This window comes from Mytilus galloprovincialis, chromosome 5 (genome assembly GCF_965363235.1).
Source record: "Mytilus galloprovincialis chromosome 5, xbMytGall1.hap1.1, whole genome shotgun sequence".
In the NCBI taxonomy this organism is placed as follows: Eukaryota; Metazoa; Mollusca; class Bivalvia; order Mytilida; family Mytilidae; genus Mytilus; species Mytilus galloprovincialis.
The window spans coordinates 32,504,475-32,519,536 of NC_134842.1; the positions used below are offsets into that span (position 1 = coordinate 32,504,475).

Here is a 15,062-nt window from a genome sequence, read left to right on the forward strand (position 1 = left end):
ATGGTTTTTTTTCCTGGTTATTTGACAAGAAAAGTTAAGGTATAATGCTGATATCTTTTTCTCCAATGACTGGAGAATTTGAGTTTTGTGAATCATCAGACCATCACTACCAACAAGATCTGTGATTGACAGCATAAAGTGATACATTGAAAATGTATTGGGACATACCAATAAATCTTTAAAGCCCCTGAAATGAAATTATTTAAATGTTGAACATCAGCACAAGCTCATTTGACCTGTTATGCCAGGTGAGCTGTAAAAGTGATAACTTAACATTTTGTAACAAAATCAATAAGGGACATGTGCACACATATGATTGACCAAGTACCATCAAGTGGGGACACACATGATAGAGTCCTACTAAATGAGAACATTTTTAGTGGGAATGTGGAGAAATTGTCTATATTTGTTGATATTATTTTTTGGAAATTCTGAATAAGAGAAGTAATGGCATGCTCATGTGCATGGTATGATGATGAAATCTTTGTCACCCATGACTGGAGAATTTGAGACCTTTATCAATCATCAGTTTACCATTAATTACCAACAGAAATTGTGATTGATGTCATAAAGTTATATTGAAAATATATTGTAAAAATATTGTAAAGTACAGATGTACAGACATTATTAGCAAAAAAAGATTAATAAAACTTGAAGCCCCTTATCCTAAAAGTTGGGATCATGAAATTAATGTTGAACATCAGATATTTTTATCAATGAAGAACTCCCAGTTGTCTAGAATTCTTACCTGGCAACTTCATAAACATGATGAAAAGGCATTTCAATTTAAGGAAAAAAAAATAACTCTATACATGAACATGTATCTGAGAAAAATCACCAGAGTGGAACTGAACAATACTACATATGTAACTCATTATAGCTATCTCTCATACCTAAACCAGCCCATTATTTGAATATATATATATAGAAAGAAATTCTGGAAATGTCTTATTTTCATAACATTAGGTTAAAAATCCATAGTTTTAACAAAAACAGCAGAATAGAATGAAACATAATTACTTGATCTGTTAAACATCTCATAGTAGACTGATATATAACAAATATCAGCTGAATATCTGAAGGCATTTTAAAAGAAGTCCGTATAACTGTTAATTTCAGGAAATTTTCAAATTCCAAAGCCAATATAATTTCATCATAATTAGCAGAGCAGAGCAGAGCAAAGCAAAAAGTAAAATCGGTCTGTTACTAATCATTAACCTTTTGCTGTTCAATGGACCCTTATGGTAATGCTTCCAGAGTATAAATCTAAATAACCAAAACACAAATTTCACAATATACAATGTCACGAATGTAAAAAATTTCAAAATATACAATGTACCAGGGTTTGGTTGTTTAAGACTTTGAAATAACGGATAAAGAAAGCAAGCAAGCCCTCCCCATGACAAGTTGACATTTTGATATAGGAACAACAGAGTCAGCGCAGGGCCACTAAGCTCAACTGCCCACTTTGCACCAGCCAATATAAATGAATGCCTAGGGTGGGAATCGAACCCACGTACACCAACTCTGTTGTCCTATACATTTACATGACCACAAAATGGCTTCAAGAGCAAAACAATAAACCAACAAATATTTTTTTTAAAACATAAAATTTATGTTTTAAGGGAGCTACTATTTGATTTTTATGGGGGGGATAGGATGAAAAATTTTGTCCTGCATTTTTTTTAGCTGTAATCTCTGTCCTGCCTTTTTATTTTTCACTCTTATCGGTCCTGCCTTTTTTTTTTTAGTTTATCCTGACTTTTTTTTACCTAAATTGTCGTCCTGACTTTTTTTTTTTGCAAGTGTCACATCCTGCCTTTTTTTTACTCAAAACTCCTGTCCTGCCTATTTTTTTCAAATTTCATCCTAGCCCCCCCCCCATAAAAATCAAATGGTAGCTCCCTAAGCTTAATGGCATGTATATCAGTCAGGGTACCTTCTTGTACAAGTATTTTTTATTTACTTGAAGAAGTAAATTATATACTTATATAAGTTACATAAACAAGTGTATTCTATTGACTTGTATAGGTAAACAAAAATAGGCTTAGTTATGTTCCTTAGATTTCAATGTTTTTTAACTTACAAATGTATACAAGTAAAAATGTCATCCTATCTTTTCTTGAACTCTGAGGACTTTTTTGTGCCTTTATAGACTTTTTTAATTTTCTGTCCTTTGCAGATGTCTAAAAATATATAAAAAAGAAGATGTGGTATGATTACCAATGAAACAACTATTCACAAAAGACCAAAATGACACAGACATTAACAACTAGTATAGGTCACCATACGGCCTTCAACAATGAGCAAAGCCCATACCGCATAGTCAGTTATAAAAGGCCCCGATAAGACAATGTAAAACAATTCAAACGAGAAAACTAACGGCCTTATCTATGTAAAAAAATGAATGAAAAACAAATATGCAACACATAAACAAACAACAACCACTGAATTACAGGCTCCTGATCATGACTTGGGACAGGCACATACATAAATAATGTGGCAGGGTTAAACATGTTAGTGGGATCCCAACCCTCCCCCTAACCTAATGATGTCCATTTTCACTGAACTAGTACACACTTTTATTTAGGGGCCAGCTGAGGACCACCTCCGGGTGCCAGATTTTGTCCCTGCGTTAAAGACCCTTTGGTGGCCTTCGGCTGTTGACTGAGCACTCTTTGGTCGGGTTGTTGTATCTTTGATCTATTCCCCATTTCCATTCGCAATTTTATTGAAATAAGGCGTAATTATGTAGGTCAAGGATCTATAATGTTCTAGTAACCAGTCTTCATGCGTAACCACAAGTCCTTCGGCATAGGATTATAACAAAAAATTATCTTCTGGCTTATGAACTCAAATGTTAAGGATGAAGGCTGAGTAACTACAAAATGTATTATCATGATTATTAAGCTTGTTGTTCGGTGTGAACCAAGGCTCCATGTTGAAGGCCGTACCTTGACCTATAATGGTTTACTTTTTTAAATTATTATGTGGAAGGAGAGTTGTCTCATTGGCACTCATACCACATCTTCCTATATCTATTAAATCAATTTCAGAAAATTACAGTTGAACAGTTTTATAAATTTGGCTTCAAATGTACAAGTTTAATTTTGAACACATGCTTCATCATGTTCATTGTATTTTCACATTTCTTGATCGTTGTGAGAAAAATATTTCTCCTTACTAGTGAAAAATCTTTTCTCGGCAAATCATTGGTCGAAATTTAATTGTGACGTTAACTTTTCTTGGTTTGTTTTGAATTTTCTTATTGTGACTTCATGAAACTAGAGGCTCTCAAGAGCCCGTGTCGCTCACCTTGGTTTATGTGCATATTAAACAAAGGAAACAGATGGATTCATCAAAAAATTGTGTATTGGTGATGGTGATGTGTTTGAAGATCAAACTTTACTGATCATTCTTGTTACTTACAATTTTCTTTATCTGTAATGAACTTGGCCCTTTAGTTACAGAGGAAAACACTTCGTAAAAACTTACCAAAATTTACCAAATTAATGAAAATTGTTAAAAAATGACTATAAAGGGCAATAACTCCTTAAGGGGTCAAATGACCATTTTGGTAATGTTGACTTATTCGTAGATCTTAATTTGCTGAACATTATTGCTGTTTACAATTTGTCTCTATCTATAATAGTATTCAAGATAATAACCAAAAACGGCTAAATTTCTTTAAAAATTACAAATTGGGGGGGGGGGGGGGGGGGGGCAGCAACCCAACAACCTATTGTCTGATTCATCTGAAATTTTCAGGGCAGATAGATCTTGACCTAATAAACAATTTAACCCCAGTCAGATTTGCTCTAAATGCTTTGGTTTCAGAGTTATAAGCCAAAATATACATTTTACCCCTATGTTCTATTTTTAGCCATGCCGGCCATCTTGATTATTTTGACAGGTGACCGGACACAATTTTTAAAGTAGATACTCCAATGATGATTGTGGCCAAGTTTGGTTAAATTTGGCCCAGTAGTTTCAGAGAAGAAGATTTTTGTAAAAGTTAACGACGACGACACCGGACGACGCCGGACGCCAAGTGATGGGAAAAGCTCACTTGGCCCTTTGGGCCAGGTGAGCTAAAAAGGCGACCTTGCATGATGACATCAAATAAAAAGTACACAACTTTCTTCAAATCTTTGAAAAGAAAGGATAAAAATCATTAGAGAAACAGATTCCACCACTATAACTAGTGTATTACGATACTTCTCCACTCTTAACTGTTAAACTTGAATTATTTAAAAAGCTTGGCAAGCCTCGTGCTTTAAATATTAAAATTTAACTGTCTCGAGTGGAGAAATATCATAACACTTGTTGCAGTTGTAGAATCTATATTTCTACCATTCACATTTAAATCTTTTGACAATTCAATTCTCATTCGCAATATCATGAATATTCACTTAAATACTCATGATCATAAATATTTAATGGGTACCTACATGTATAGCTACTAATTCTCATTAATCTCTAATGGGTACTTACTAGTTCTCATTAAACCCTAATCATTAAATGGATACGTACTATATATAGTTAGTTCTCATTAATCATGTTAATCCATAATGGTTACCAACTAATTCTCATTAATCCCTAATCATGCTAATCGTGCTAATGGATACCTACTATCCTAAATATAAACTCTTATTCCATATCGATAAAATTTTAGTAAGTTTTTCTATATGAATGGGATTTTGAATAAATAAGCATATTCACCTTACAAAACGTCAGGTGCTTTTACGTGCATAATTTTGTTAAAAAAACATTCTATGTACAATTGGTTTTGGTAAATAACGTGGGTCTCATTGGGGTCGAAGCGTGACACGGGATTGCTGATTTTTTGTAAGAGTGACACGTGAAAGTCGAATTATTGTGCCGTTTAAACGGGAAATGGAGTCTAGCGGGACCCGGGGAAATGACAAACAAGAGTGCACACGCTGAAATGTCTCGCCTTCTATACTAATCATTGATATTATGTTGATAGTCCTAAGTATAAAGTTAAGCTTTATAACAACTGTCACATAAACTTAACATTAACCAAGATAACTATTTAAACAAAGACCAATGAACCTTGAAAATGAGATCAAGGTCAGATGAACCATGCCAGACAGACATGTACAGCTCGCAATGCTTCTATACAACATATATAGTTGACTTGTTACTTATAGTTTAAGAAAAATAGACCAAAACACAAAAACTTAACACAGTGCAATGAACCGTGAAAATGAGGTCACGGTCAAATAAAACCTGCACGACTGACATAAAGATCATAAAATATTTCAATACACCAAATATAGTTGACCTATAGCATATAGTATTAGATAAAAAGACCAAAACTCAAAAACTTAACATTGACTACTGAACCATGAAAATGAGGTCAAGGTCACATGACATCTGCCCGCTAGACATGTACACCTTACAATCATTCCATACAACAAATATAGTAGACCTATTGCATATAGTATGAGAAAAACAGACCAAAACACAAAAATTTAACTATAACCACTGAACCATGAAAATGAGGTCAAGGTCAGATGACACCTGCCAGTTGGACATGTACACCTTATAGTCCTTCCATACACTGAATATACTAGCCCTATTGCTTATAGTATCTGAGATATGGACTTGATCACCAAAACTTAACCTTGTTCACTGATCCATGAAATGAGGTCGAGGTCAAGTGAAAACTGTCTGACAGACATGAGGACCTTGCAAGGTACGCACATATAAAATATAGTTATCCTATTACTTATAATAAGAGAGAATTCAACTTTACAAAAAATTTGAACTTTTTTTTCAAGTGGTCACTGAACCATGAAAATGAGGTCAACATGGTCAAGGACATTGAAAATGTGACTGACGGAAACTTCGTAACATGAGGCATCTACAAAATGTATATACAAAGTATGAAGCATCCATGTCTTCCACCTTCTAAAATATAAAGCTTTTAAGAAGTTAGCTAATACCGCTGCCGCCGGATCACTATCCCTATGTCGAGCTTTCTGCAACAAAAATTGCAGGCTCGACAAAAATGAGAATTGCTTAAGTACATAGTGTATGCAGGATACGGGAATCTGTCAAAACAGTAAGCGGGATCCAGGATCAGAACCCCCCAATGAGACCCAAAAGGACTACTGATAAACTAAGTTTTCCTCACCACTATTTTCATGCAGACAGGTCGCCATTACATGTATGGTTCAGTCAAGTGATATGTAAAAGATGGTGCAAATGCGAACTGGGTGTGACTTGTCTACGGTTTGCTTGTTTCAAACATGGAAGCCGTTACACAAACTATGTCCGGTTGAAATAGTTAAACTGAGGACAATTATTTAAATTATTGTTTTTATAAGAAATTTGTCTCTGATAGAAGAGGATCCCCAAAAAAAATCTATTAACCGTACAGCACTTTGAAAAGCAAAGGGTACCATAATTTCCCAGAGTATTTTAAAATTGAATAATATCCCAAGGACACTTATTTGTCCTGAAAACATGATTTTAACATGAGGGCTTAGAAATTATTTGCAAATGGCTAATGAGCTGCAACGCAAATTTTTACCCAGGTGTCATATGGTATTTTGAACCCCCTAAAAAGTGAACCCGGGGTCAAAATACCATGCGGTAAAATGACCCCGGGGTCATTATACCGCATGGTATTTTGACCCCGGGGTCATTTTTCACATATGGTATTTTGAACCCCCCTGCGGTATATTGAACCCCCCTGTTTTTGATAAATAGTATTGCAGATAATCTAATTTACAATTTATTGGCTATCATTTTTTTTAATTTGTGGTTTTAAGTAGGGGGTTCAATATACCGCAGGGGGGTCAAAATACCATGGCTAAGCTAAATTTTCAAAATATCTTTTCCAGCATTTTTAACACATACAAACCACTTATTGGAGTATTATAACTATGTTAAGGAGTTAGAATAGCTTGAATTTTTGAAATTGAAGGTCTATAGTAGGGGGTTCAATATACCGCAGGGGGGTAGTATTGTATGTATTTAATATTCTGGAAAAGATATTTTGAAAATTTTACTTTGCCATGGTATTTTGACCCCCCTGCGGTATATTGAACCCCTCACTCTAGACCTTTAATTTAAAAAGTTCTGGCATTTCTAACTTTTTAATGTAGTTAGAATACACAAATAAGCAGTTTGTATGTAATAACCTTGCTGGAAAAGTTATTTTGAAAATTTTACTTTGCCATGGTATTTTGACCCCTCTGCGGTATATTGAACCCCCTACTCAAGGCCTTTAATTTCAGAAATTCTGGCAATTCAAACTCTTTTATGTAGTTAGAATACACAAATAAGTAGTTTGTATGTATTTAACTCGCTAGAAAAGATATTTTGAAAATTTTACTTTGCCATGGTATTTTGACCCCCTGCGATATATTGAACCCCTTACTCTAGACAATTCAAAAAAATCTGGCAATTTAAGCTCTTTTATGTAGTTAATATACACACACAAGTAGTTTGTATGTATTAACTTTGATGGAAAAGATATTTTGAAAATTTTACTTTGCCATGGTATTTTGACCCTCCTGCGGTATATTGAACCCCCTATTCTAGGCCTTTAATTTAAGAAATTCTGGTAATTCGAACTCTTTTATGTAGTTAGAATACACAAATAAGTAGTTTGTATATATTTAACTTGCTGGAAAAGATATTTTTTAAATTTTACTTTGCCATGGTATTTTGACCCCCTCCCCCTCTTTTTACCATGGAAAATCAAAACTACCCTTATATATATATATACATATGTTATAATTACAAATAATTAAAGCATTCAAGCTACATATGGTCTAGTTATAATGTGTCAATAAGTATTTTGAATGACATTTTGTTGGTAAAGACTTCAGAGCACTTATACCAAGCAAAGATATTTCTTTTACAGTAATTGAGCATGGAAAATGTACCTCCCCTTCTTGTATGAATGATTTTTTAATCTATGATAAGCTTTAGAATAATGTAAAATGTTCTAATATTCATCTAGGATGAAAAAAACAGGGGGGTTCAATTTTCCATACAGGGGGGGTTCAATTTACCATGGGGGGGGGGTTCAATTTACCATAGCGGTATTTTGACCCCGGGGTCAATTTACCATGGGGTTCAAAATACCATATGACACCGGCATCAACTTGTATATATACATAATATATTTTCCGCAAAGCCAACATTTACGATCTTTTGTTCCTAATTGTCAAGGTCCTTGGTCCCTTCCCCTCCACACCAGGGTTTCCCCTTGGTCAATTACTTTTTTGCCACCTCTTTCGCCAAAACAAAAACAATATAATTTTCGCCACTTTATTATTTTTTTCGCCAAGTAACACAGATATATTTTTCTTTTAAAAATTTCCTTTTTTTCCTAGCTCCCCCCCCCCCCCCCCTAAATAAGAAGTGGTTTTTACAACAAAACAAAACATTTTATCACTTGAAATTGATCCAATTTATATGCTTGAAACACGTTGGTCACTGAAACGACTTTAAAGTACCCACTCAAATCAATTATCTATATGAAATTTAAATGATAAAGTTTTAAATCAGAGACCTTTCTTGCTTTTGAACATTTTTCGTCATAACAACAGTTTTCTTTTCTGGACTATCACTAAAAGAAGGAGAGGAAGCGTAAACATTTTGTTTCAAACACGTGCGTCGCGAAGTGGTTAATAAATCTCTTTTGTGACATTTGACAGAAGCCATTTAACCATATCATTTTGTCCTATCATACAATCAATACCTGGTTTTTATTTAGTCCTTTGATGTCTATAGCTATAAATGCAATCAGCTGATTATTGATTTTCTGTCAAAATCTTAACGAGTTCAAGGTGAATTCCGAGTATTATCTGATCGGTAAAATCAGAGAAACCCGTAAAAAGTAAATAAACAAGATGGTTGAAAATAAATCGTTATATATATTTCTTTCGCCAATGACGAATTTTAATCGCCACAATCATTATTTTTTCGCAAATTGCGAAAATGGCGACCACCAGCGGAAACCCTGCTTCACACTATATAAATCACTGTAGATAAATCTACTGATAGTTCTGATTTACCATGTTATATAAAAGTATTAAAGATTAGAATTATTACGTTAAATGGAAACTGACGGTATGAATCTGTTCCTGGACCTGTTCTCCATATGAGGCATTTTACTTAACGTGTAAATCGTCGAAAAGAAAAGACATCATAGATGGATAATCAGGGGCAGATTAAGGCGAGGGCTTTGCGGGCAGGGGCTTGGCAGGCGTGCGCCCCCTATAAAATTTGCAAAGTATTGGTTGTCCTCAGCTCAATAGAGTATCTGAACAGATGACGAAAAATTAATGTCGTCGCATTACATCTGTTAACATTCAAAGAATTATATAAAACAGTAAGTTTAACAGAATCAACATGATTACAAAAAATGTATATTACAAACTGACCTATGATTTATTTATAAGTTCTATAAATATATTATACTTCAAAGAAAGGTGTCGAACGCGGTACTGAGTTTGATGACAAAAATGATAGGCTTCTGTCAGTTAAAGTAAAACAATTGTGACAGTGTACATGGTGTAGTTGCTGATTTTATAAACAATTTCTTTGATAATCGAAGTTCCAAAACATCCCAACATATGTACCTCACTTTCCCACAAAGTAAAATGAATTAGGCGAAAGGCCCTACCCGCGGTTGGATTGGTTATTTCATCATTGTACGGCCAAGAAAACAGTTCAGGTAAGATTCTTTCTTAATCATGTTAATGAAAGATAGAAATACTGGTTCAAACAAAAGGTTAGTTTAGTTTGTATCATAATATATATACAACTATACGTTGACAGGTCAAGGCCCCAACTCGTATTTCCATATTACAAAGGATCCCATTAAAATAAAAATATCTTTGTAAGCATCTTATTCTGATATAAGTGGTTAGGTTTGCAGTAAAAAATGTATATAAAAAGTTTGGCACGACCTCAGACATTGTCAGAAAACAACAAAAAACAATAATTTTTTTTTTTTGAAAAGACAATTAAAAATCGCTTGCAAAAGAAGAAATATTTGTTTTCAAAATCTAAAATTGGTCAGGTGAGCCACTCCTGTGAGTCATTGAATAGAAGCTCACAGATTTCTTGTTATAAATTATGGTGATTGTAGATTGACAGGGGTGGATCTATGCGGTTTTAGCTTGAAACTTTTATTTCTCGTTAATTTACAAAGGCACTTGTCTCAAAATTTCCGCCCCCCCTATATATACCTTAATATAGGATTTTTTCTGAAACATTGTTCCTGTGTTAATTTACCACAAAATATTTCTCGCCACGTTTTGCTTGGCAGGCAAGATATCTACAAAGCACCCTCTCTAAAAGAATATTCCAATGTTTCGATAATTATACCTAAAAAAAATAACTTTGCGTCCCCCTCCCCTAATCTAAAATCCTTGATCCGCCCATCATAATACATGAAATAGTGCAACACAAATAAACTTTACCTCGCTGCTAGTTAATCGGTCGCCATTTTGTGCTTGGTCACATGATATGAATAAGATGGTGCAAACGGGGACCGAGTGTATCACGTCCGCGCTTTGCGAGTTTCCAACATGTAAGCCGTCACACAAACTATGTCCGGTTGAAATAGTTGAATTGAGGACAAATGTTTATAAAATTGTTTTTGTAAGAAAATTTGTTTCTGATAGAAAAGGACGCAAAAAAATTCGATTTACAGCACTTTGACAATTGGGGACGTCCCCGTTTGATATGTGTCCCCAATTGAAGGGTTTCCTACACGTGTGTGTCCCCAGTTGACACGACTGACACACGCACACACACACACAGAAACGGACTAAGCATTAGACAAAATCCTAAACTGGTAATATCTGAGATTTGAATTTCCTATTAAGTACCTTCCGTCATCTTTCAATCATCCCATTAAGTTTCAACATCATATTCACCATTTTCATTAAGCGTCTCCTGCTATCGATACATCAACCCTAATGAGAATTCACACACATGAAGTCAAATTGAAACAATCGGAAATGGGACACAATTGGTAGAATTACAGATCAAACGACTTATTGTGGGTTCATTATTATTCGTTGGATACCAGTTTTTGAGGGTTTTGTGGGTACAATTGAACCACAAATTCAAATGTTTAACGAATAACATATTTCAATAGGCTTTGAATACAGAGATTGGCAAAACCGCGAATTCAAATATCCAAGAAAATGCAAGTTTTAGCAATCCACGAACACAATTAGCCACAGTAACTACTATGTGAATATCACTCAACCGAGAAAAACTAGTTACTTGAGACACCGACACATCGTATCGGTCTGCCAGATTGTGAAGGTTGTCGGCAAATTGTGATAGTGTCGATTTCAGACTTTTTTCCTAATAACTCTGATGGGGCCTTTTGTGTAAGGAGATTACCCTGTTGATAAAGTATGTCTAGTGATAACATACATGAGTGTAACGCACGACGTTTGATATGTAAACGTCATATAGCGGAAAAGAGGGTAAGTTTCTGCTGAGAAATGAAAATTTGACGTTCGGGAATTTGAAATCATCACGTGTGGTATATATTTTAAGCTTGGAATAAATCTATTTTCATGTATGAAAATGTTAAAGGACCATTTAATCAAATTGGAAAACTTATTTTTGAAAATTTGAAAGAATTGTAGTGAGGGGAGTCTAGAAGCAGTTATTGTCCTTGGAATTAAAAGGACCATCAAATTAAGAACGAATCTAGCGAAATTATATACTAGTAATTAAAAAATTCTCTTTTACAATCTTTTCGTAAGCTTTTTACAAAGTTCTTCGTGTTTTGATAATCGTCCAACAATGTATATACATGTATGTTATAAACAAAAGTAATCGAGATTAAGGAATTGAATTTGACGTATTCCAAACACATTTTAATGTGCCTGTTAAACACTCCTGTTTGGACATTGCTGTGGAAAGATATAGAATATCAAATCAGAGTGTCGACGTTTATTGGAATTGAAAAAATGGGACAGTACACAGTCGTAGCCAAATGAAGACCGTGGTCCAGCATCACTATGAAACGGATCCTGCATATTTGAGAGCAAAACAAAAAATAAAAATGGGTCTTTCAATATTCAGTAATAAGAATACCTTTGCACTTAACCCAACCTTGACTAAAAATTCTACTTAAACGTATAAATCAACTATTATTAAGAATAAATGATGTTCCATCAGGAGAAAACATGGTGTGTTCAAAGAAATACTTGTACCTGCCAATATACCTTTTCATATACATTTATGAAATATATAAAAAAAAAAACAATGTAATGCTTGCGAAAATTTCTCATCATAAAGTTATTGTTATGATGTATTGACTTACTGATTACTTTGTTGTTCTGATATCTCAATGACCAAAAGTAAGGTTTCGGCATGCAGTACAATTCTATAAATAATGCTTTTATCAGTTTTCGTTATCTTTGTCTCCAATAGGTGAATATTAATGTTGTGTGCCAAATGAATACTATATTCATCTCTTTCTAAAATATCCCTATAAACAATAATAATATGATAGCTACATATATTTAAAAATTTAGACAATCTTAAATATTAACTTCAATGATATGAAAAGATCTACAGTTGTGATTGAGGTAGAACTTACATGATAGGTGTTACTAGTAACCCATATATCAAACTTTTATAAAATTAATACATAAAAAGTAAACATGTATTCAAGTGACTGTAATAGAATATGGATGGTGGTAAATAAAAGCAGTAGTATACCGCTGTTCGAAATTCATATGGCAATTGTTTTTAATTTTATAAAGTTTTTTTAATTTTAATTATTTTGTTTGAAAGGACAAAACAAAAATTGATATAATTATTGCATTTTCTACTGTTTGCACCAATATTTTTTGATTTGGAATAACCTTTATTTTCGTTATTATTGATTTAATAATTGATTTTCACAAATTGTATTGAATCCTTTTAAAAAATTATATTTTATTGGTATACCAGAATAATAATGATTCAACAGGGAAACATTAATTCGGACTCCGAGCGGACTAGCCCTCATCATTTACGCCGGGTGGAAAGCAGAGAGGTCGAACTACTAAATACACATAGCGTTTGATTTGAACCCGTCATAAATCATGCCACCGTTAACGAATCGAGACCCATACCGCTTTAACACTGAGGTTGTTGTTCTGGAATGAAGTGAGACATTTTAAGCTATATTAATTATATAATAATCTCAATGATTTCAGTTGACTACAAGGCTATTGAACTTGAATTTTGTCATTTCTTCTACCTAAACTATTTTGTACCTTTCAATGCTTTCTTTTATCTTTAAATTCAGTTTCAAACATGTGGTTTTCCTTATGTTCAATACACAGACTCCTATAGAATCTTGGACGATACAAATATCAGCATTAACAACAAAGATTTCTTTCACATTAGTTAAATTGTCAATGATTGTGTTCTCATGTTCCTGTCTTATACACATTCTGCAAATAAATACAAATAGCAGCATTGATAAAAAATAAAAGACCTGTTAAACATAAGAAAAATTTGAAATTATTCTGTTGTGATGTTCCTGTCTGTGATGCAAAGTGAAAACACACGACAAATTTAACTTCAAAATGAAAATAATACTTACTTGAATGATAAGATTAACACCAAAAAAAGTTTGCAAAGTTTATGTACACATTCTTAAAACATCATTTGATTATTAACAAAATGAAGTAAAACATTGAGAAATAAACATGTTTGTGGTTTCTGGATTTTAAAATATTGCAACCTCGGAAACAACCAGAGATACACTAGTTGTGGAATAGCAAATCTAATGCGGTATTAGTTATTGTGTTACCAAGTCAGGTTAATGGTCATTGTTATATTATAGTTCGTTTCTGTGTGTGTTACATTTTAGTGTTGTTTTTTGTTTCTTATCGATTTATGAATTTCGAACAGCGATAAACTACTATTACCTTTTATTTAATGTAATTGTTGATTTTTAAGTGTTTTACAATTATGACATGTATAACAAGTCATGTGTTCGTCTGTTTGTGTGATTTGTTACTAAATATTATCTGCTTGTTTCTTCAAAATCGTAACATATCTTGCTGCAATGATGTGAGTTTGAGTGTAATCCATTCAAAATATTCAACAATTGTATTCTTTTTTTGTCCCTGCGATCATGCAACAAGCCTCCTTCGAACCCTTTAAATTGATGCTGTTATGGATCATAACGTGCAAATATCGTGGTACTGTCACTACATGGGACATCTTATAAGTTATTGACCCCATAATGAATGACTGGATGTGACTGCGTACATGTACTTGTAGAACCTGCACAAACAAACGGTCGCCTCACTTTGGCATGGGTTTAACTAGCGGTCAGAAGAAGACCAAAGTGACCATAATTATATTCCTCAGTCATCTTTTTTGGCACTTAGTACAACATTCGGAGTACAACATAAAGTTTCAGTGTTTCGGGAAAGCACATTTAGGAGATAACAGTATTGTATTTGAAGCTCCAACGGCATCAATTGGTAGTTTTGGTGGTCGCAAATTTAGATTACTGGCGACGCGTTAGCGGAGACAGTAACAGGTATTTGCGACTATATATCAAATCACCAATTGATGCCGTGGAGCTTAAAATACAATATTGGGATCTCCATTCTAATGAAACTGACAGAAAACAACGTTAAAACATGTATTGATAATCTGTGCGTACGTTCCATATCATCAATTATCAATTGATGCCATGAAAATTAGTGAAGTTATCCAATCAAAATGAACGTTAATAACGTTGTTGCATTAGAATTATTAATGGATAGCATCAACTCTGACATCTGTAGCTTGGAATTTGTTGACATTAAATATCCATGTATACCAGCATTGTTTTATTAATATAGAATATAAATAAGAATCACTTTGATTGGCATCGTTTATCTGCTATCGATTCGCGATCCAATCAAATTATTTATCATCAACATATATTCCACATGCCCAGTTAAGTTTAATCGGAGTCCTAATCAGAGATCAACATTGGTTACGTTAAACTTACAGAAAACACATAACGACGAACAGAATGGACA

At 33.7% G+C, this 15,062-nt stretch overlaps 1 protein-coding gene across 3 annotated transcripts in view; it reads right to left on the reverse strand.

Annotated features, from left to right (window-relative positions):
• Positions 1 to 15,062, reverse strand: part of LOC143075623 (uncharacterized) — a 122,758-nt gene that overhangs the window by 69,812 nt on the left and 37,884 nt on the right. For all 3 annotated transcript variants that reach the window (XM_076251110.1, XM_076251109.1, XM_076251111.1), the window contains 2 exons: positions 13,290 to 13,469; positions 12,347 to 12,514 (listed from right to left, as the gene is read on the reverse strand). In XM_076251110.1, coding sequence (XP_076107225.1) covers positions 12,347 to 12,514; positions 13,290 to 13,469 — 348 coding nt within the window. The remainder of the gene's footprint in view (positions 1 to 12,346; positions 12,515 to 13,289; positions 13,470 to 15,062) is intronic.